The sequence below is a fragment of the Vitis riparia genome, chromosome 16, assembly GCF_004353265.1.
Source record: "Vitis riparia cultivar Riparia Gloire de Montpellier isolate 1030 chromosome 16, EGFV_Vit.rip_1.0, whole genome shotgun sequence".
In the NCBI taxonomy this organism is placed as follows: Eukaryota; Viridiplantae; Streptophyta; class Magnoliopsida; order Vitales; family Vitaceae; genus Vitis; species Vitis riparia.
In genome coordinates, this window is record NC_048446.1 from 761,441 (window position 1) to 783,556 (window position 22,116).

The 22,116-nt window shown below is 31.2% G+C and overlaps 1 protein-coding gene across 1 annotated transcript; it reads left to right on the plus strand.

Annotated features, from left to right (window-relative positions):
• Positions 1–5,223: 5,223 nt before the first annotated feature.
• On the plus strand, positions 5,224–21,483 carry LOC117933466 (beta-galactosidase 10-like). Its single transcript, XM_034854840.1, has 12 exons — positions 5,224–5,298; positions 5,614–5,705; positions 6,021–6,112; positions 7,730–7,826; positions 7,912–7,977; positions 8,578–8,883; positions 12,835–12,901; positions 15,712–15,785; positions 18,575–18,668; positions 18,813–18,900; positions 19,036–19,154; positions 21,279–21,483. The coding sequence occupies exons 6-11, from the start codon at positions 8,831–8,833 to the stop codon at positions 19,134–19,136; spliced, it is 477 nt and encodes a 158-aa protein (XP_034710731.1). The 5' UTR covers positions 5,224–5,298; positions 5,614–5,705; positions 6,021–6,112; positions 7,730–7,826; positions 7,912–7,977; positions 8,578–8,830; the 3' UTR covers positions 19,137–19,154; positions 21,279–21,483.
• The last annotated feature ends 633 nt before the right edge of the window (positions 21,484–22,116 follow it).

Consider the following 22,116-nt stretch of genomic DNA (forward strand, 5'->3'; position numbering starts at 1 on the left):
TATTTAGGCGAATAAAGATGAATAGTAGAATTTTTAGGATTTAAAATTGAATTAGGACATTGGATTTTTGAAGAATTGGACTTTAAGGAGTGAGATTTTTAAAGGAGGATAAATAAACACATGAGGAATAATAATAATAATTAACAAACATAATATTTAAACAAATGAAATTGAATAGTGGAAATTTTGAGATTGAAAATTTAATTAGGACATTAGATTTTTGAAGAATTGGGCTTTAAGGAATGAGATTTTTAAAAGAGGATAAATAAATACATGAGAAATAATAATGATAATTAATAAACATAATATTTAAACAATGAAATTGAATAGTGGAAATTTTGAGATTGAAAATTTAATTAGGACATTGGATTTTTGAAGAATTGGACTTTAAGGAATGGGATTTTTAAAAGAGGATAGAAAAATACATAAGAAATAATAATAATAATTAACAAACATAATATTTAAACGAATGAAATTTGAGTAGTGGAAATTTTGAGATTGAAAATTTAATTAGGACATTAGATTTTTAAAGAATTGGGCTTTAAGGAATGAGATTTTTAAAATAAAATAAATAAATAAATATGAAATAATAATAATGATAACAAGAATAATATTTGAACGGATGAAAGTGAATAGTCGAATATTTGAGATTGAAAATTAAATTAGGAAGTTAGGTTTTTTAATAATTGAATTTTTAATGATTGGAATTTTTAAAGGGAATAAATAAGTAAATACGGAATAATAATAATAATAACGAGAATAATATCTAAACGGATGAAAGTGAATAGTCGAATATTTGAGATTGAAAATTAATTTAGGAAGTCAGGTTTTTTGAAGAATTGAATTTTAATGATTGGGGTTTTTTAAAGAATTAAATAAATAAATACGGAATAATAATAATAATAACAAGAATAATATTTAAACGGATGAAAGTGAATAGTCGAATATTTGAGATTGAAAATTAATTTAGGAAGTCAGGTTTTTTGAAGAATTGAATTTTAATGATTGGGGTTTTTTAAAGAATTAAATAAATAAATATGGAATAATAATAATAATAACAAGAATAATATTTAAACGGATGAAAGTGAATAGTCGAATATTTGAGATTGAAAATTAATTTAGGAAGTCAGGTTTTTTGAAGAATTGAATTTTAATGATTGGGGTTTTTTTAAAGAATTAAATAAATAAATACGGAATAATAATAATAATAACAAGAATAATATTTAAACGGATGAAAGTGAATAGTCGAATATTTGAGATTGAAAATTAATTTAGGAAGTCAGATTTCTGAAGAATTGAATTTTAATGATTAGAATTTTTAAAAGAAATAAATAAATAAGTACAGAATAATAATAATAATAACAAGAATAATATCTAAACGGATGAAAGTGTATAGTCGAATATTTGAGATTGAAAATTAATTTAGGAATCAGGTTTTTGAAGGATTGAACTTTTACGATTGAAATTTATAAAAGAAATAAATAAATAAATAAATATGGAATAGTAATGATAATTAACAAAAATAATATTTAAACGAATGAAAGTGAATAGTCGAATTTCTTTAGATTGAAAATTAAATTTAGAAATCGGTTTTTGAAGAATTGAACTTTTATGATTGAAATTTTTAAAAGAAATAAATAAATAATTATGGAATAGTAATGATAATTAACAAAAATAATATTTAAATGAATGAAAGTGAATAGTGGAATTTCTTTAGATTGAAAATTAAATTCGGAAGTCGGATTTTTTTTCGACGAATTGAATTTTAATGATTGAATTTTTTTTAAAAAGAAATGAATAAATAAATACGGAATGATAATAATGATATACAAGATCTAAAATTAAATTCGGAATTGTGGGATTTTTGGAAAATTAAATTTAAAAATTCGGATCTTGGAGAATTAAAGTTAAAATTAGAACCTTAGAAAAAAGAAAAAAAAATATTTTGAAGATTGAACTTTGAAGAATTAAATTCAAGGATTTGAGTTTCGAGAATTAGAGATTGGCAAACTTAGTTTAGAATCGGGTTTTAGAAGATTTTTTCAAAAATGGTAATAATAATAATTCTTTTTTTTTTCAGAAAAGAAAAAAACATGAATAAGTGAATAAATTAGAACTTTAAAATTTTAGGGGATTTTTAAAGGATCGTTTGAGAATATATAAAACAAACAGGGAGATTTTTTTAAAGAAAATGGAAAGAATTTAAAGTGTCAGTTTCTTCACGTGTCAACAAAACCCATTTCTTTTTTCTTTTATCAATCAATTACATGCATTGATGTAGCCCAACTTCCATGCCCCTTTTATCCATTTCTACCCAGGAGAATTATGTTTTGGGGGTAGATGGGCCCCCAAATTAACAAAAGGTCCATGTAACTCTTCAAATTGAGCCCAAGACCCAATGAAAGTATGGAAATTGAGTTGAAGAATATCATCCTTCAGTATTTCCAAAAATGCCCTTTGTTGATTTTGAGAAAAAAATTAATATTTTTGAAAAATACTTTTATTTAATTTAATATTTTTTATTTAATTTAATATTTTTTAAAAATACTTTTATGTAATTTAATATTTTTAAAATACTTTTATTTAATTTAATATTTTTTAAAAATAAATTTATTTAATTTAATATTTAAAAAAATATTTAATTTAATATTTTTTAAATACTTTAATTTAATTTAATATATTTGAAAAAAATATTTAACTTAATTTTATAAAATATTTTATATGTGTTCTTAAAGGGTATATTTGTCCGTTACTATTTCATATCTTTCAACTCAATTTGAAGAGTTATATGGACCTTTTGTTAATTTGGGGCCCATCTACCCCCAAAAGATAATTCTCTCTTTCTACCCTTTGCCTCACACACATGATCTTCTCTACTCCACTCTCATATCTTCTGCCACCTCATAGATCCACCAGCCACTGCCATTCCTTGGCCTTCTCGTTCCAGTCATGGCGCTGTCTCCACCGCGCACCGCCACTAGTGGCAGCCCGCTGCCGCTATCCATGGCCCCATGCATGCACGATTCCTATGCACGCAGGTAAGTGTCTTCGAGGGTCCCAATGGGGTTGGGCACGACACGGGTATAAGGGTGGTGATGGAGGATGGTGAGTAGGGGAATGAGCATGGAGACGGGAGTGGTTTTTCCGGTGAAATTCAGTGGTGGGTAGCAGGTTCTAATGAGTGCTGAAATGGTGGAGATGAGAGAGAGAGAGGAAGTGATCGAGCTAACACAATCACTTGATATTTCGACATTCTTAGTAGATAATTAATCTATGGCTCCAAAAAGCCTTAGAGAAAAAAAAACTATGCCACACAGGGCCACCTTTTGGAGGCCGCCATAAACAATGGAGAAAGACAAACAAGGATGGAGACAGAGTAAGAACTGAAAATAAATAACAATGGAAAAAAACAAGCTGATATGATGCGGAGACTCATTTTCAGGCGACATTCATGGATGCAGGTGGGATTATCATAAAATATTTTCAGGCATCAAATACAACGAAACAAAAAAAAAAAAAAAAAAAAAAAAATCCAAGGACACCTAAGTGAAGAAGATGAAAAAAACCATGGTACCGTCAATGCAACTTATAATAAATCAGTTAAATATGCTTTCTGATTCGCACCTGGAAGTCCTTGACGTCTTTACTGTGCTTCTGCTCCCTGGAATCCCGAAGACCCTTCTTGCTCCTCTTCCTTTCTTCTTGATCCCCAGGTCTCCTCTTTTTCTCAAGCTATCTGAAAACTCCTAAAAAAAACACAGCTCTCCATCTCCTTCCTACTCACCCTCCAGGACAGGCTCCCCATCTTCGGAATACTCCCCCCTCTCTGTGACAAAAAAAAAAACTCATCCTCCCAAACCTATCTCTCCTGTTTCTATCTTGTCCCTCAAGCCATTACCAGCTCTCCTATTCATCCCTCAGCAAGCATGGCGCCTTCAACCACCAGCATGGGCGGGCAGCTGATGGATCACCCACGCGTCCCATGTTGCTCGTGTCTCCAGAAAGTGGTCTCCCCTACTTCAAAAAAATGAAGGAAGAATTCCACTCTCCTGGGTGTTCCCCCAAACAAAAGAAAGGTCCCCTCCCCTCTGTTTTTAAAAGGGGTCTACAAAGTGTTTTCATTTTTTCTAAAGATCGTTTGTAAGGCTATTGTACACATGTAAATAATTCAATAAAATTCACAACACATCTTGGCTTAACAGTTGAACTGACAATATTAACGTATAAAACCAATTCAAGAACATGATTGGTTTCAAAAAGTGAGAATATGTTAGAGTTGACAGTATCTACAGGTGAAACCAGTTCAAGAATATAATTCTCAACTCTCATGATACGTGTGAGCTCAATGGCTTCAAAAGTGAGGTATACTGAGCTGGCAATATCAACGGGTGAAACCAATTCAAGAACATAGGTATCTCAGCTCTATGGATAAAAATATCAGTAATTACGAATATATCAGTACTTTTATTTTACGGATATATTGGATATATCAGGAGATATTTTGATATAAAATATCAGTGAACCTAAAATTGATAAAAAATTATAGAAATATAAAAAAAACAACACTTAAAAATAAAATTAAAAATATAATAGATATTTTAAAATTGTTTTGTTTAATAAATTGATATATGTATAATATAATTTATCATATTTGATAACAATATTATATATGCTAATAAAAAGACTATAAATTTCACAAGTATATATTTATTATTAAATTATATCAAATATTATTCATTATAATATTGTGATATTGGATTATAACATGTCTAATTTAAAATATATTTATTATTAAAATTGTAATTCATTTAATTGTATTAAATAATATAAAATAAATGATGATATATATATACTTTTTATATTTTTGGTATTTAAATAGATGAAATTTTTTATTTAATTATAAATAATTATAATTAATTTGTTATTTAAAACATTTTTTTAAAATTATGATGAATTTGACTTTATATATATATTTGGTGGAGGTCATTCAGTAAGAGTCAAATTTGCCCCAGCGGTTGGCTCAGCATCCCAACATATCGCGATATATTGGAGATAAAATGATAAAATGCTAATAAATCCCGAGAAATAGGTGAAATTCACGATATTTTCCTCCCTCCTCAGCTCTCACGATACGTGTGAGGTTAACGTCATGACTGGCAATATCAACGGGCAAAACGTGCTGAGCTGGCAATATCAATGTATAAAAGCTTTTCAAGGAGAGCTCTCGTTCTCAAAACACTCCACTCAGAGCTCTCGTTCTCAACCCCTCTCTCTCTGTAAGCTTTACTCTCATCAGGGGTAAGTTCAAAACCCTTGTTCTCTAGAGTTTCAATTACTTTCCTTACTCTGTCTTTTCAACGAACGAAATCTCTCTGAAAAACTGATTATTGATTCTTGAAAACCTTTTTTTAATTGTTTTTTTCCTAAATAAAAGATTTTTTTGTATACGTTGTTCTTTTTTTCAAGATTTTCCTTGCTTTTATTTTCACGAGTTTTCTGGGCATCCAAACAGATGTTGTTTAGATTTGATTGCTTTTTCATACACGTTGTTTTTTTTTTCTTCGAGATTTTCCATTCTCTTTCTTTTCATGAGTTTTCTCGGCATCCAAACAGATGTTCAAGGACACAACACTCCACTCAGAGCTCTCGTTCTCAACCCCTCTCTCTCTCTCTATGAGCTTTACTCTCTTAAAGCTTCCTCAGAGGTAAGTTCAAAACCCTTGTTCTCTAGAGTTTCAATTACTTTCCTTACTCTGTTTTTTCAACGAACGAAATCTCTCTGAAAAACTGATTATTGATTCTTGAAAACTTTTTTTTATTGTTTTTTTTTCTAAATAAAAGATTTTTTCGTATACGTTGTTCTTTTTCTCAAGATTTTCCTTGCTTTTATTTTCACGAGTTTTCTGGGCATCCAAACAGATGTTGTTTAGATTTGATTGCTTTTTCATACACGTTATTTTTTTTTTCTTCGAGATTTTCCATTCTCTTTCTTTTCATGAGTTTTCTCGGCATCCAAACAGATGTTCAAGGACACAACACTCCACTCAGAGCTCTCGTTCTCAACCCCTCTCTTTCTCTCTATAAGCTTTACTCTCTTAAAGCTTCCTCAGAGGTAAGTTCAAAACCCTTGTTCTCTAGAGTTTCAATTACTTTCCTTACTCTGTTTTTTCAACGAACGAAATCTCTCTGAAAAACTGATTATTGATTCTTGAAAACCTTTTTTTTCTAAATAAAAGATTTTTTTGTATACGTTGTTCTTTTTCTCAAGATTTTCCTTGCTTTTATTTTCAAGAGTTTTCTGGGCATCCAAACAGATGTTGTTTAGATTTGATTGCTTTTTCATATACGTTGTTTTTTTTTTTTTTTTGAGATTTTCCATTCTCTTTCTTTTCATGTGTTTTCTCGGCATCCAAACAGATGTTATATGTTTCCTTTGTGATATCTCTATTTTCTTTAGATTCTCCTAGGGAAAAGACATGCTTATGTTACTCTGCCTCTTGAAATGATGAAACGACATCTACGGTTATTTCTCATTGTAGTTATGTTCTCGACATTCATCAAGCTTTTCACATATCCACGAGATTGCATCTCTACTTTTTGGTTCTTGATTTTTTTGTCTTCTTTTGATTTTATTTTTCTTTTTTATTTTTATTGTTGGGAGATTGATTCTTGACTGTTAAAAAAATAATTTAACCAGTTTCAGCTTTTACGGATCACACAAAAGGGTACTAGTTCTTGTACTCTTGATTTTTTCCTTGTCATTTTTTTTTTTTTTTGAAATTTCTCTAGAAAATTGAGATAATTTGCACTACATGGTGATTACTAGTTATTGTAATGCTTCATTCCAATTGTTTGGTCTCCAAGAAAATTTCTGGAATCTTAAAAAGTGAAACCTCCACCTAATTGGACCCAATGTTTGGTTGAGTTTAGTTTTTGATTTCTCCAAAACAAGAGTAGCATAGATAACATGGTTCTGAATTGAATTTTTTTTCCACTCCAAGAGTAACATAGATAATATGGTTCTTAACTGAAATTTTTTTCGCTTTTTCTTTTCCTTAGTTTTCTTTGCCAGCAAAGATCTCCATGTTCTTTTTCTTGAGGGAAAATAACAGAATGGTTTTCTCTCTAAATGAGGTAATGCTGAGATCTTCTATGTAGCTATGAATGGGGCTTACATAATATTGTGGGCAATCATAGTGGGGTCCACCAAAATGGATGAATGCCCAAAAGTGATCTGAGTGCTACATTGGATCAAAAATAAAAAGGACTAATCAATAGGCTAATAATCCGAAAAAACTTAAGTTATTCCCTTCTTTTCACTTTCTGCAGTGGCAACTCTTCAAGACTGTACAAGGAACTGAAGTTACTGAACTACCCCTATAGTTGGAGAAGTGGAGATCATATGCTGGGGTCCATGTGATGAATCATGGAAGGGAGTCCCATGTTCTAAGTCCATTATTATTTTCATGTAATGCAACATAGGTCCTTTTTAACTATGTGCCCAATTTAGATGATATGTGGAAACCACATGTTCTCTCATCTCTGCAGTCAACTTCTAGGACTAAACCTTGGTGGACATATTGTTGTGGATGGAGTTGAAACTAATTGGCAGTTGCTTGTATAATTTTATTACTTATTAATAAATCATAATGTTTATACTTATAAAAAAAGAAAAGAAATCAGACTGTTTACATATAATTTAGCCTCTTCTGTTGGTCTATTCTATCAGCAAAATTTATATGCTTTGGAAATTGCACCATATTTGGATCTGTTGTCCCAAGGATCTATCATACAATCACTTTACTGGGTCTCTGATCTTCTTGCTGGTCTGTAGGGTCCTTCATTGGAATCTTTCTCATCACTTGGTGTTATATATTTTTTTTATCAAAAGACTTGTTTCTTTCTTACCAGGAACATCCATGGTAACCATTCTAGTGGCATCATCCCAAGACAATTTCAGTCAACACCAAATTTATGGTTAGTGATCATAGCCTGAGTAATGTTGTTGCTTTTAATCTGCATTGTGAGGAATAAGATAATTTTGCAAGGCTATTCATCCCATATTATGCTAATAGGAAAGCAGCGTATAAGAGCAATGCTAAATTGGTAAATATGCCAATTAATCAGGCCTTTTCATTTCTTGTTATGCAAAAATATTAGTATATTATACCAACATTATGATCATAGGTATATGCCTCATCTAATAGCAATAGTACCATTCTGATCATTATTTCAGTTTTTATCATGATGAAGGGAGCATAACTGATTAGATATGCATGCAATAGCCATATACTGTTTCTTTACTTATTGCTGATGCATTATGCATTCAACAAATATTTTTAATTCTTCAAGGTGTTGCCTTGTTCAACTAATTGAATATTCTTTGAGAGGGACACACACAATAGCCATAACATTTCAAGTTATAACTTAGTGAACATGAATTTAGCTTGTAATCTGCCTAGCAATTAGATTGTAGATTTTCGTCTTTTGGAAGTTTTTCACTTTACTGTATCTGCTGCCATTCCATCACTTAAGACTTGCATCAGCTATATCTTATTATTATATTTTATGATTTAGGTCCTCTATCCACAGAGAATACTCTTTTCAGAAATAATGGGGATGGTGCAGATTTTGTGAATATATTGCTAAAGCTTCCATTTACCCATTCTTTTATGCTCACTGAATCTAATCCTCCCTGGAGAACAAAATGCCTCTTGGTCCAAGTTCAGTCCAAAATTGGTCCTAGCTTAAAAACTGAAAGCATTCTTGAAGTGTTGGATTTGGGCTCCAGGATGAAGCTGATGAGGTTAGAATTGAAGGTGTCATTTCTATGCCGGTGATTGTCTTGTGGTCTGGTCTTGATGTGCTCTTCAGAAGGCTGGAGTAAGTGAGCAATAAATTTCTTTACTGCATATTATTTGTATATTCTTTGTGTTTGATTTGATTCTTCTCGAATTATGTTAGAGAATCTTGTTGTTGTGGGTGTTGCAATTGGGAATCGAATTGCTTGGATTTGATTTGACTGTTCTGGATTTGTGTGGATTAATCTTGGTCTGATGAGTGTTGCAATATAGAATTAAGGTTTATGTATATTAATCTTGCTTACAACCTCAAACTATTATGTATTTCAAGTCCTTCCTCCATCAAAATGTGATTTTTTACCGCTAATGCGGCTATCTAGAGTCATAATTGGTTAATAATTAGTGTTTGAGTTGCATTTAGAATTTGAGAAGTTTTGTTATTGGAAATTTCTCCTTAAAAGAAGTTTCTACATTTCTAAACTTTCTATTTTCTAAAACATTTTTTTTTTTCCGAAGTTTCTATTTGAGTTTACTTAAAAATCTAGAAGTCTTCTTCATTAGAAACTCTTATTACAAGAAGTTTTTATAAAGTTAATTTTCAAATTTTAGACAAAAAGTTACTATTTTATTTTAATCTTATTATTTAGAGGTTTAGGAAATAAATAAGAGTCATAACAAGTTACTATATTGGTTAGACTTCTTTTTTTATAGTTTTATTCAGGTTTTAAGGTTTTCTAAAGCCTGCTGATGAATTTTAAGATTGTCACTGCTATTTATGTAATTCTTTATCTACCCATTTTTTTGCTTCTGTCCAAATTGCTCTGCGACGGTGACTACCATGTGTGACTACTGGGTATATCTATTGTGTGTCACTGCTATTTCATTCGTTGAATATCTTGTCTCTTTCTGTTACATACATGACATTTGTATTTTTGTATGTTTTACTTATTTGTTTGTTTGTTTATTTATTTTATTTTATTATCTTATGTTTTATTATTATTATTTCTCAATTATGTGATTTCTAACTTATATTTATTCTCTTCTATTTTGCATGCGGAAATAGGCTGCATGTTTTGGAAAGGAGAATCAAGGTCAAAACTTTTTAAGAGAAAATAAGGTCAATAGTCTAGAGGTTTGTTTATTTGTTTTTTTTTTTTTTTTTTTGGAATTGAGAATAAAAAAGAGAAGCTTACCTTTCATAGAGAGAGGAAAAGCTAAGGGGGATGAGGTCGGGCTTAGAGAAGGAAGAGTACTAGAAGCTAAGGAGATTATTGCTTGAAGGGAGGTTCTTTAGGTATGGTCACCATTGAAAACTTGTACCTTTCTTATTTTCATATGATTGTGCTTTGCTTTCTTGCACAATTCTGAGTATTCTATTGATTGATGGTGAACCTATGATACCGTTTTGTTATTCTCTTTTTTTTTTTTTTTTGGTTTGGGTCTAAAATGTTGTTTGCTCTTGCAAATGAGAATTTAATATTGATCTTGTTTCAATATTTGCGTTGAATCTTTCATGTGCCACTGGTCCCGGAACCCATTGATTTCAGCATGAAATGGGTTTCCATTTAATGAGTCTTTTGTTTATCTGTTCTCTTGGTCATACTCTGTTTTGAGATCATCCATCTCCATATTTGGTATCTCCATCTGCGTCCTTATTTTTGGTCATGCCTTTGGGGTTTACTTTGATTGTCTAGTTTGTACTCTATTGTGATTGAGAGAAGAGGGTTGTGCTTTACTGTGTGGTTATAGATTCATAAGTCCAGTGAAGAATCTGTTTGATGTTTATGAAAAAGGAAACACGTTCAAGATGGAATGCAATCATATCCGAGGCTGCAATGAATGGAGATGCATGGAAATCATTTGAACTCTTTAGTATTATGGCCAATCATTCATGATTGTTCCTAGATACTATTAGCATAGCATTCTTGTGTTACAAAGGGGTGTTTGAAAAAAGGAATAACTTTTAGAAGCTAAAATTTGTGATCAGTTTTAGGGATATTGTTAATGGGTTTTGCCCCAAAGTCCAATCCCCGAATGCTGTCGAGAACTTAGTTGATGAATTCAAAGATTTTTATTGGTCCTGTCTATCACATGATCGACTTGTAGTTCTTGATGGTTAAGATATAAGTGTCATTGTTTGGCCTTTGGATCACCTAAATACATTGGATGCTTTGAAATTCCTTTAAGAGAACCCAAATATGGAAGAGAACAATCCAATTGGACTAGTGGATCTTGAAAGAAGGTTTTTGATGGTCAACAGAGTAATTTAGAAATAAGGTCAAAATCCAATTAGAGAATATAGGTTTGGATGGGGTTTATAGTCATTGTTGGAGTTGAGTCAAGCACAATTGCTTGCCTCCTTGCTAGAAAGCTCTAGGAGGCTTTGGTGATTGGATGCCCGAAGACCATTGACAAGAATTGTAAATGCAAGGAGGATCACTAGACATTGAATTTAATGTTGCATGTAAAATACACGCAAAAATAATTGGTCGTGCATGGCCATCTTCAACTGCACTACCTTCTGACCCTCGCGTTTATCCCTAGACTCTTCATCCGAAAATGAGTTTTTTCCTGTTCATAGACTTCACCATGTATGGGGAAACTCTAACTTGTTTCAGTCCCTTAATTTGGTTAAATTCACCATCATTTAGTATTAGAGTTCACATTTAGTGGCTTGCCTGACCTGAAATTTGGAGAAAATGAAAATTAGAGAGAGAATCTATCAATGGTAAACTAGCATGAGTTGTAGTATGTGATATCAAGTGATTTAAGAAAGATGAAGGTGAGATTCTGGATAGGTCATATGGAAAATGCCATGGGCCAACTATATTGTTTAATGGTGCTATTAAACCTATGTACCATTCTATACCTTGTTTGGATAAGAGGTCACGATGGAAGAAAGTTCTTCATTGTTCCACATGTGGGCATCTAGGTTGCAAGAAATCTCATCTCAAATTTTTTTGTGATTTCTATGATTCCTTTTCTAGGAAAGTCTATTTGGAAAAATTAAAGGGGTTTGCATGTCATTATTCCACTATCAGTACTTAGGATGTCTACCTATTTGCCACCTAGACACCAAAGGAGCAGCCCATTTTGTATAAAACTCTGCTACCAAGGTTGTGCTACAAGGATTGTTGCCTACCTATTTAGACAATGTGCATGACGAGAGGCAACAATGATCATAGGAGCAATGGTCGTCACACTCAGTGAGTTGGTCTCCTAGCTTCCACTTGGTGGGGACCTCTTGAGCACTTGTGCTGTTTGGCATACGAGAAAATGTGATTTCCAAGTAGATACTTAGTGAATGGTGTTTCAATTATTGCCCTATGGGATGAAGCTATTCTCTTCTTTCACTTTGGTTGGTGGGTAAGGGGGATTTGTCAATTCTTGTCTTCAAATTTTGAAGTCAAAGACCACCAACTTTGGTGGGAAGAGGAAAACATTACCATGGCAACCTTCTAGCACGTTTTATCTTCAGTTTCAGTCATCTAGAAATGAGAATCTGCCATTTCATAGTGTGGATAGGGTGCAAAACAAAAAATTACTTTTAGTGCCTTGCATTTTTCAATGAAAAATGAGTCATTGTAATGCTTTGTAAGGGCTATCTAGTGCATTAAACCTTTAAATCAAACATCACTCAGTAATTATTAACCAACTTACAAAAGTTTAATCTACTTTAAAGTACATATCATCAGTTAATTTGACAAGCTCTCATTAACCTCCTAGTTTAATAACTCAACATTAGTAGGATCAATCTCATGGATATTTGCCATTGTTCCTGCTGCAAATGTTTTAGTACGAATTAGTTGTTTTGCCACATACAATTTCATTATTAAAAAACTAATCCTCTGTTTGGTTTCTTGAGAAGATGAAGGAAAAGAAAAGAGTTTTTGGATCTTCGTGGGAATGAAAGTGCTATTGTAGCATTTATTTCTGACCTTCTCAGTAGCCAAATGGAGCATAGAAGAAGTTTGATTAGTGCAGAACAAAATTAAAATTACACTAATGATCAAGATTACTTCTTTCATGGCAGCATTGAGAAGCCTATGGAGATTGATCACCACTTGTATGAATTTGGGTCAGTGGAATACCATGTCCAGGTAAAACCTTTGGCAAGTTTCTCACATACTTTATATACTACACTTTAAATAAGTTTTCCATTTTTCCCCCGATCTTGATTGACCATTCACTAAATGGATTAATCAACTGCTCCATCATGTATCATCTATCATTTTTCATGGAAAAGTTACAAATTCAAAACCATGAGATAATCTAGATTCAGGAATTACTCAGTTTTCGGAATAAGTTGCATCCTAGGGTAAAAATATTTTATCATCTTGGAACCATATTGAAATATTGACAAATAGTTTTAGAATTTCTGTATTTAACAGTCTTCTGCATCTGATTCCACATGACACCTACTTGTCAATAGCAACCCCACTACTGTCCCAAGCATTCTGCACTCACATGGCCTTTCACATTACACCATAGAGATGATAAAGGGAATTTGTTCTGATGTTTTGGAGGTTGTTGAACCTGCAAGAGAGGGATATCAACTCACTCTAAGACTTGATCTTGCTAAAATTCCACAAGGCAAAGGTTTGGTAATTTCAATTGACCTTAGTAATCTAACAATAGTTTATTAGTGCACAGATGCATTTTCTCATACCAATTATATTATTTTTATTACTATTACTCTACTACTACTGTCATTGTTATATATACTATTATAATTCATTTTCTTATAAGTGAACAGATCTATTTGGAAGATGAATTAAATACTCGATTTAGTTGCTAAGAAGAATAAAAAAATAAAAAATAAAAAATAAGGGTAATCAATGTAAAACCGGATTAATGAATAACCAATGATTTATGATTTTTGCATGCCCTACAAATTTTAATGGTGAGACTCCATTATTTTTCTTCTAAGACACTAACGTTTCCATCTTTTATCCTTTATCTTACTTTTCCTATCTTTTATTTTACTTTTCCCCATTACCATAATTTTTATTATTCATTTTCCTCCTTAAATCCTAAAAGATTGAAACCTTAGTCCACCTATTTGATTGTATACAACAATCTTACGATTGTTCTACATCACAATTATACAATTACTTGATTGGAGTTGACATAAGAGTATTTTCAACCAACTTTACTAAGGGGTTGGATTTAGTTATACAACAACTTGACCGGTAGTCAAGTTAGGGTGTCCAACTCAATTATACGCCACTAGACTAGTAGTCTACCACATTATTTTAGCACGTCAAGTTTGCCTGAAGCTTATTTTCAACTCGAAACTAAGAGCCATTAAGAATTGCTTCTTGTTTTTAGCTTTAGCTAGAAGTTTAAGTGAAATCGAAATTAGTATTTAGGTAATTTTCTGAAAAAAAAAAAGAGTATTTAGGTAATTTTGGAGATTAGATTCTTTCTTATTATAATTATTTAGTAGCTTTAAAATTATCCTTAAAAGAAGTTTCTAAATTAATATTTTTTCTTATAATTTGTATTTGATTCTTTTGAATTTGGAAGTCTTCTTTATTTTTTTTATTTTTTTATTTGAAACAAAAGATGTATTTATTATGGTTAAATAGAAATATGAGAAAGATGAGTAGTCCTCCCTAAAATTATGAAAACTGGATCAAAATATGATTGAACTCCTCTGCTGTACAAGGAATTTATACAAAATTTTATAAAGTAAAGTAAGTTTATAAAGCAACTCTTATCACAAGAAGTTTATAAAGTTTTAGTTTTTTTTTTTTTTTGCAAATTTATTTTCTTTTAATCTTTTGAAAAATATTTAATAGTTTTAGGAAAGGAATTAAAATGTTAATATATTACTATGTAGGTTATGTTTACAGTTTATTCAATTTTTAGGGATTTCTTAAGTTTATAAATAACGTTAATTGATGTAAAATGAGATGAATGATTTATTATTATTATTATTATTATTATTATTATTATCATTATTATGCTTGACTCCATTATTTTTCTTCTATGTGAGACTCCTAGAACGCCTTAATGAGACTCTAAAGGTTTCCTAATTTTTTTTTCTTTATTTCTTATTTTCTTATATTTTATTTTTACTTTCCCTGATTGACATACATTTTATTTCTTGCTCCACCTATCAAAAATAAAAAAATAAAAATTTCTTGCTCCTCTTCTTAAATCCTAAAAGATCGAATCTCTAGCCCACCTATTTGATGGTGGACTATCATCTTAGGGTTTTCCTACATCCTCAACAGCAATTGTAGGGCTACTAAGTTATGGTAGCAACTATTTGAAGGGAAATGGTTATTGATTGTGAGAGATTAAAGAATGCGTTTGTAATTGCAAAAACCAAAAGGAAAAAAAGAAAGAAAATAGAAAGGAAAAAATAACAAATTGGGAGAAGAAAGAAAAAACTTCTAGAATCACTCTAGTTGTCTTCCAGTATCATTCCTTTTTATATCTTCTCTCAATCCACTATTCCGCTGTTATATTAAGTCTTCTCTCTCTCCCTCTTTCTCTCCCATTAACTCTTTCACAGTATGTGTGCAACATGTGATAAGTAGTAGCAGTTAAATTACAGTTTGCTTCTTATTGGAGTTAAGAATCAGTAGGAAAACAAAACAATAACAAATTGCAAAAGAGCTGTCTTTAGCTCTTTATTTTGTGTAAGATATGATTTTCACTTTTCATGTAAGGAGAGAGCATTTTTTTTTGTTTTAGCTTACCTTTTAATGCATATTGTATACATTGTGTGTATTGGGTGCTTCCTTTCTTAGGTGCTATTAATATATTTTCTAATGTTCCCTTTAAAAAAGAACTCTTTCCTTTTTCTTTCTCCTTATTGTTCTCTTCTAATTGGTAAGGATTGCTGAAAATTTTGACTTTCAACTCAGATCACAACGTTGAATTTTTTTCTTTGCAGATCAACACTTGTGACCAATTCGCACCAAATTCTCCAAACAAGCCCAAAACGTGGACTGAAAATTGGCCTGGATGGTATTGTTATAGCCAACTTTCAATCTTTAAATTATTGTAATCTTTATGAAATTGCATTTTAATATTGCATGGTAGACATCTATTCAATACTTCTTTTTTGTTTGGTATAAGGTTGGGGTTAAAATGCTTCTATATGTTGCTTAATACCACGTTCACATGAAAAGAAAGTCAAAGCATTAGGCAGAAAAAGGAAAAAGATAATGAAAAATTTATGATATAAATTTAATATTCTAGTTATCTATATAAGAAAATGATTCTTGTTGAGTACCCATGCAAATTTAGTGTTGGTAACGAATAAATGTCATATACTATTTTGTATGCACACATTTTTTTTTAGTTTTTTTTATAAGAAATAGCAAAATACAGGGAAGGATAAGCTATTCCTAAAACTAATTAAAAGAAAAATGATATAAAAAATGAAAAACAACATAGCCAACTAGCAATCTAACAGAGCATCCTAGAGAGCACATCAACAAAAATATCTCAGGAGCAATAATATTATTTCCTAGGAAGCTTTCTACCATAGAGGCTATGCAATTATAATGCATTGATTGGTGAAAAACTAATAGAGAAGCCTTCGATATGCTTACTAGCGATAAGAAAACATAATATTATAAATACATACGTATATATTTACTATAATGCATTGATATATACAAAAACTTCTAATAGTAATGTTTTAAAAATAATCCTCATTGCAATTTTACATTTTTAAAAGATTATAGATTTTATCTTGCAAAAGTTGAGAGAATACTTTTTATCTTGGAAAAATTTAGAGATTTAGAATTAGTCATGTAAAATGTTAGACTTACGTAATTTGGATTAAAAATATTTATATTTTATTGATTAAAAATAGTGATTAAGAAGATGATATTCTTAAACCATATTTGGGAGAGCTTTTCAAATGCTAAAAGTTGCATTTGAAGATCAAATACAATTTTTAGCAGTGTTTCCATAGAACTTTCAACCATAGGCTACACACTTCCAAACATGATTTATTTGTGTTCCGAAGAAGCAAGCAAACCCAAGCTTTTCTTCAAATTGATTTGTAAAGTAAATTTTTACTTAGTAAAAATTCTTAAAAATGTCATAATTATTCTTATTCATAAAAAAAGCATTTTTAAAATATAGTTTTTAAACTACAATTCAATCATATTGGGGTAGTGATTACTTTTACTTCTATGTCTTTTACCATTAAACACTATCCCAAATAAGGTTTTAATCTTCTTTACAATATTTGAATTTGATAAATAGTTATTAATATTTATATAAATCAAATCAAATCAAATCAAATCAAATAAATAATTACAAAACTATTTTTAAGTAATTTATCTTTAGGTGCTAGAGTGTGACTAATTAAATGTATAAATGCCCCCAATTTGGAAAAAAAAATAGTTAAGCAGTTTATATAACTGGTCTTCATTTACCACCAAGAAATTAAAGTATGTATTTTTTTTTTGATAGGAAACAACACATGTATATATTGATAGAAAAAGAAGTGCAATAGAAGGATGAGGAATCCTCCCACCAAAGATGAAACTAAAGAAATTAAAGTATGTATTTGGTGCATGAATTTACATTATTTAATATATGAAAACTCTTATTTAAAAATTTGATTATTTTATATGTCATTATGTCAAGGAAATCCAATGTCCATCTAGGGGCTTCGAGGACACCCATTCTCCATTTTGAAAGAATGAGTTTCCTTGAAATTAGGTGGCACCCACAAGTTTCCTGATTCCATTTCCAAAAATAAACATTAGAATATAAAAAAGGGAATGGCTTCCTTTCATTTCATTCCTCAGGAATAGATTAAAGATGCCTTGAGGGTAAAGGGTTCTTGATAATCAATGAGGTAAGCCCTTAGTCACTAGTTTGGTCTTGAGGCTTTTTGTGGGATCCATCACTTTGTGCTTCATAGTAGACACCCTTTCACATCCAGCTGTCTTCTTCATTTGTTGCCTCTTGCATCCTCCCTTGCCCCGTGGATCTTTCCTGCTTTTCAAGTTCTTGCCAAATGTGAGGTACCAACTAAGGTGAAAGAGACATTTGTTCTCTTGCAACCTCTCTTGAATATAAATATTTGAACTAAAAGACATGCTTTAATGCTATAGGATCAAGTTCTACATTGACCATTGTAAACCGAAAAAAAAAAAAAAAAAACTAACAAAAAACACTGTTGGGGTATTTGAAACAAATGGGAAAAACATATAGGACTTTCTAGGGGCCATAAGATTCAATTCCCATGAAGGCATTTAATTGAGAAGGTAAGCTACTATAAGAACTGCATCACCCCAACATGCCTCCAATAACTTGCATAGAGAACATCAATGTCTTAGTAACGTCCACTGAATAGTGGTTTTGTTCCTTTACTGTCATTCATTTGATTGATAGATAATTCCATGTTCAATAAAATACAAAAAAACTGCCATATGTCTATTCTCCACCACTATTAGGCCTAAGCACTTTAACTTTGGCATCATGAATTTAATTGTGTTTCTTGTGATCTTGTCCACATCCAAGAAAGTCTTGCATCTTAAGGATTATATACATATACATCAACTTTCATACTATTTTGTGGATTTTATTTTCAAACCAAAGTTGTTTACTTTCGGTCTTTATCCTATTTTTTTCCTCTCTCTATTTGTGCACCAAAGGCTATTGAATACATCTAATGAATATGAGCCTGTTATGTTATTTCCTTTTTGACCTCATATGGTAAACACAAGCTTAGCTGGTTATGCTATGTCCTTTGTAGCCACATAAAGTTACCACTACATCTTTTTTAGGTTTAAAACATTTGGGGCACCAGATCCTCATGGACCACGTGAAGATATTGTTTTTTCTGTTGCTCGTTTCTTCTGGAAAGTGAATTACTACATGGTATTTAAAATAATTTTTATTTACTTGTCACACTTTCCACTTTACCTTATTGTTCACTCCGCATGCTATTTAAATATAATTTGTAGGATCATTTTTATCAATTTCTGTGCATGACCTTATTTTACATTTTTTGTTTTGGTTTAGGATCATGGTGGTACAAATTTTGGTCGCACATCTGGTGGACCATTCATCACTACTACTTATGATTATAATGCACTAATTGATGAATATGGTGAGCTATCTACAATTCTTGCTCTAAGTATTAACTCCTCGTGTTAAAAATCAGTACAAGAAAAAACATTATTACATCAAACCACATTTTAGCACTCCCATTCCAAAACTTAATTATTTCTCCATTGCCTTTCAGGTTTAGCTAGGCTTCCAAAATGTGGACATCTTAAGGAGCTTCGTAGAGCTATAAAGTCATGTGAGCATGTATTGCTCTATGGTGAGCCAATTAATTTGTGACTAGGTCCTTCACAATAGGTGATTCCTTTCTCCTTTTAACCTTTGAACTTCCTTGGTATGTCACTATTTTTTTTTTTGCTAGTTATAGTTATTAATCCCATATATTATTTAATAGTTTCTTGTGATTTCAAGTTGATAAATTTATCTTTTTCTTTCTTTTAAGTAAAAGAGTAAAGTTAATTTCAAACAAAATGTGAATTACAATGTGAATAATACATAATTTCCTTTGCATCCTCACACAAAATCCAAACATACTTCTGGCAAGAGTTTCAATTTATGTATATTCGCTATAAATATAGTAACCAGGATAAACAATACTGATGGAAGAAGTTTTGGGTTACCTTTTGAGATGCCCAAAAACTTTGATTGATTGTTCACAATTGATAAATTATATTGCTTTTGTCAATGTAACTTCGATAGTCTTCCTTTGGAGCTTTATATCTTTTAGATTCAAATTAATTGCTTGTCCAATTTCCCCATAAGGATAAATTATTTCTTTTCTATAAAAAATATATCAAATTAGCAACATTAATTTGCTACCTCAAAACATAGTCAAAAGCATCAAAAACACTTTTATGACTTATTATAATTGTAATAAGCTCTAAAGATCTCACATAGTGAGGATGCATGATTAATCACTCACTTTCCTTATTATTCATATATATATATATACTTTTCCTTATCTATAGATATTTTATAGATAAGGAAAAGTGTATATAAAGAAGGGAGGGGACACCAAAAATAGTGCCCTTAGAGTATACAGGAAGTATACAAAAGAAGCCAAAAGGCTCAAACAAGAGGGGGAGGGATAGAAACAAAAAACATCACTTGCCCTTACTTAGAGCGTAATCAATTAATGAAGCTTACAAGTGAAAAATGACTCAAATCTATAGACACCCTAACCCAAGACCATAGGTTACATACAAAAGAAATTTTCAATCTTTGGAGCGAGCGAAAGCTCCTCATTACCAAACTCTAACAAATTCCTTTCCTTTGCTTCTAAACTATCCAAAATATACATAAGGGGGCCGCTTGCCAAGCCTTTTTATGAGCTTTACCCACAAACAATCCTTGCCACCCAAAAAAAGTTTCCTTCACTGAACAAGAAAGAATCTAAGACACCCCAAAAGGGAGAAAAGAAGATTCCAAAGAACCCGAGTCTTTGCACAATGAAGAAGAAGGTATAACATCTTCTTGGTGGTGACATAGTTGTGCCAGAGAGCCATATAAAGACATGGTATAACATCCACTCCCTTGGCCTTTCTTTAGCTACCTACTTATATTATCATGATTTTAGCAATAATGACACAGTATCTGGACATGGTATTTGGAAATGTATTTGCATACAGGGATGATTCCACTTTCTTGCATAGCATTGTAGTTAGCAGATTTGTTTTTCTTGACACTCCAGTGAAAAGATAAAATGTTAGACTTTATAAAGATGATCCTACTTCTTATTCTTGTTTGTATATTCTGATGTTGCTTCTTTGTCTCATGATTGTTTCTTGTCTATTTGTAGGTCTCAAAATTAGTGTGCCATAGTACTATTTTTTTCTTATAAAAATGGTGTTATTGGACCATAATTACAAATTCTCTATTTGATATAATCAGTGTTTAAAATTGCTATTGAGGCTTACGTGTTGAGGATTGCCTCAAGGTGAGGCAATGTAAATTAGCCTTGAGGCTATAGCTTTACTATGATTTAATTGCGGCTTAAGCTTCACCTTTTTGAGGCTTAGAATCTAGAAACTATATCCTCAAGGCTGTTGGGGGCCTAGGGCTTAAGCTTTTAAATATTCAATTAGTTTCAGGCCTTTGTAGGCTTTTTAGTTGTTAACAACTAATTAAGTTGCGTTAGTGTATTACCATTTAGGTAATAGGATTTTAGTTATAAAATAACTGAGTTTGTTAGTTTGTTATTCCTTCTGTTAGACATAAAATTAACTGTATGTAAACATGAATCCAGAGAAGAAGAAACAAAGCTTTAACTAATTTCTTTTTCACTGTTCTTTATAGTTTCCTTCCCTACCAGTTTTCTGATTTGGTATCACAGCTTGAAAAAAAAATGTCTGAATCCTCTTCTTCCTTTTCCTTCTTTAACCTTCCTTTTGCACATGGAGTCCAATTCTTTGGAACTTTCAGTCATCCACTTGCAGTGAAGCTAGATGAAAACAACTTTCTGCAATAGTGTCAACAAGCCTTGGCTGCACACAAAGGACATGGACTACCACACTTCTTCTTTGAAAAGGACTTAGCTCCTCAAGGATAGTGATAGAGAATTTGGCAAAAGATGCATATCTTGTTTTTGGAATGATAGCAATGGTAACAATGCCTAATGGTTTGTTTTTCTCTGTTTCTTTGATTTTTATAACAATGCTCTTTTTGTTTCTTTGATTTTTAATAATGCTCATTTTGGATATTTGAATGGGAATTCATCCATTTTCTCGCTAACCAAACCTGGTGGTATTTGTTTGCCTCTTAATTTATGTGATACATTTTGGAATGACAATATTTGCTTCCTAATGTGAGAAAATTATTTTCAAAATGGTAGTCATAACAATGCCTAATTGCTTGTTTCCTGTTAATTTTGTAGAGCTACCAATTGTAAGTAAGTGTTTGCTTCTTTGATTTTTCTAAAATGCATATATAAGATTATTGTATTGCCTACATTTTAGAGGAAGTCTTAAGGTGAATATTGCATTTTGTGTTTTCTGAGCAACCAATCATTCCTGTTTCTTTTTATTTAATATTTTTTGTTTTAAAATCATTCCTGTTTCTTTTTATTTAATATTTTTTGTTTTAATTTTTGTTTTGCCCATTTTGGATGAGAAATGTACCGTTGGGTTTGGTATTTTGGAGGAAAATTTTAGGATTATTTTCTTTTTAAAGCAAGAAAAGTATTTATGACTTGATTCCCACATGGCTGAATCATTGTTTGATTGTTCTCTCTGAGATTGTCATTTTTGAATAACATTTGCTG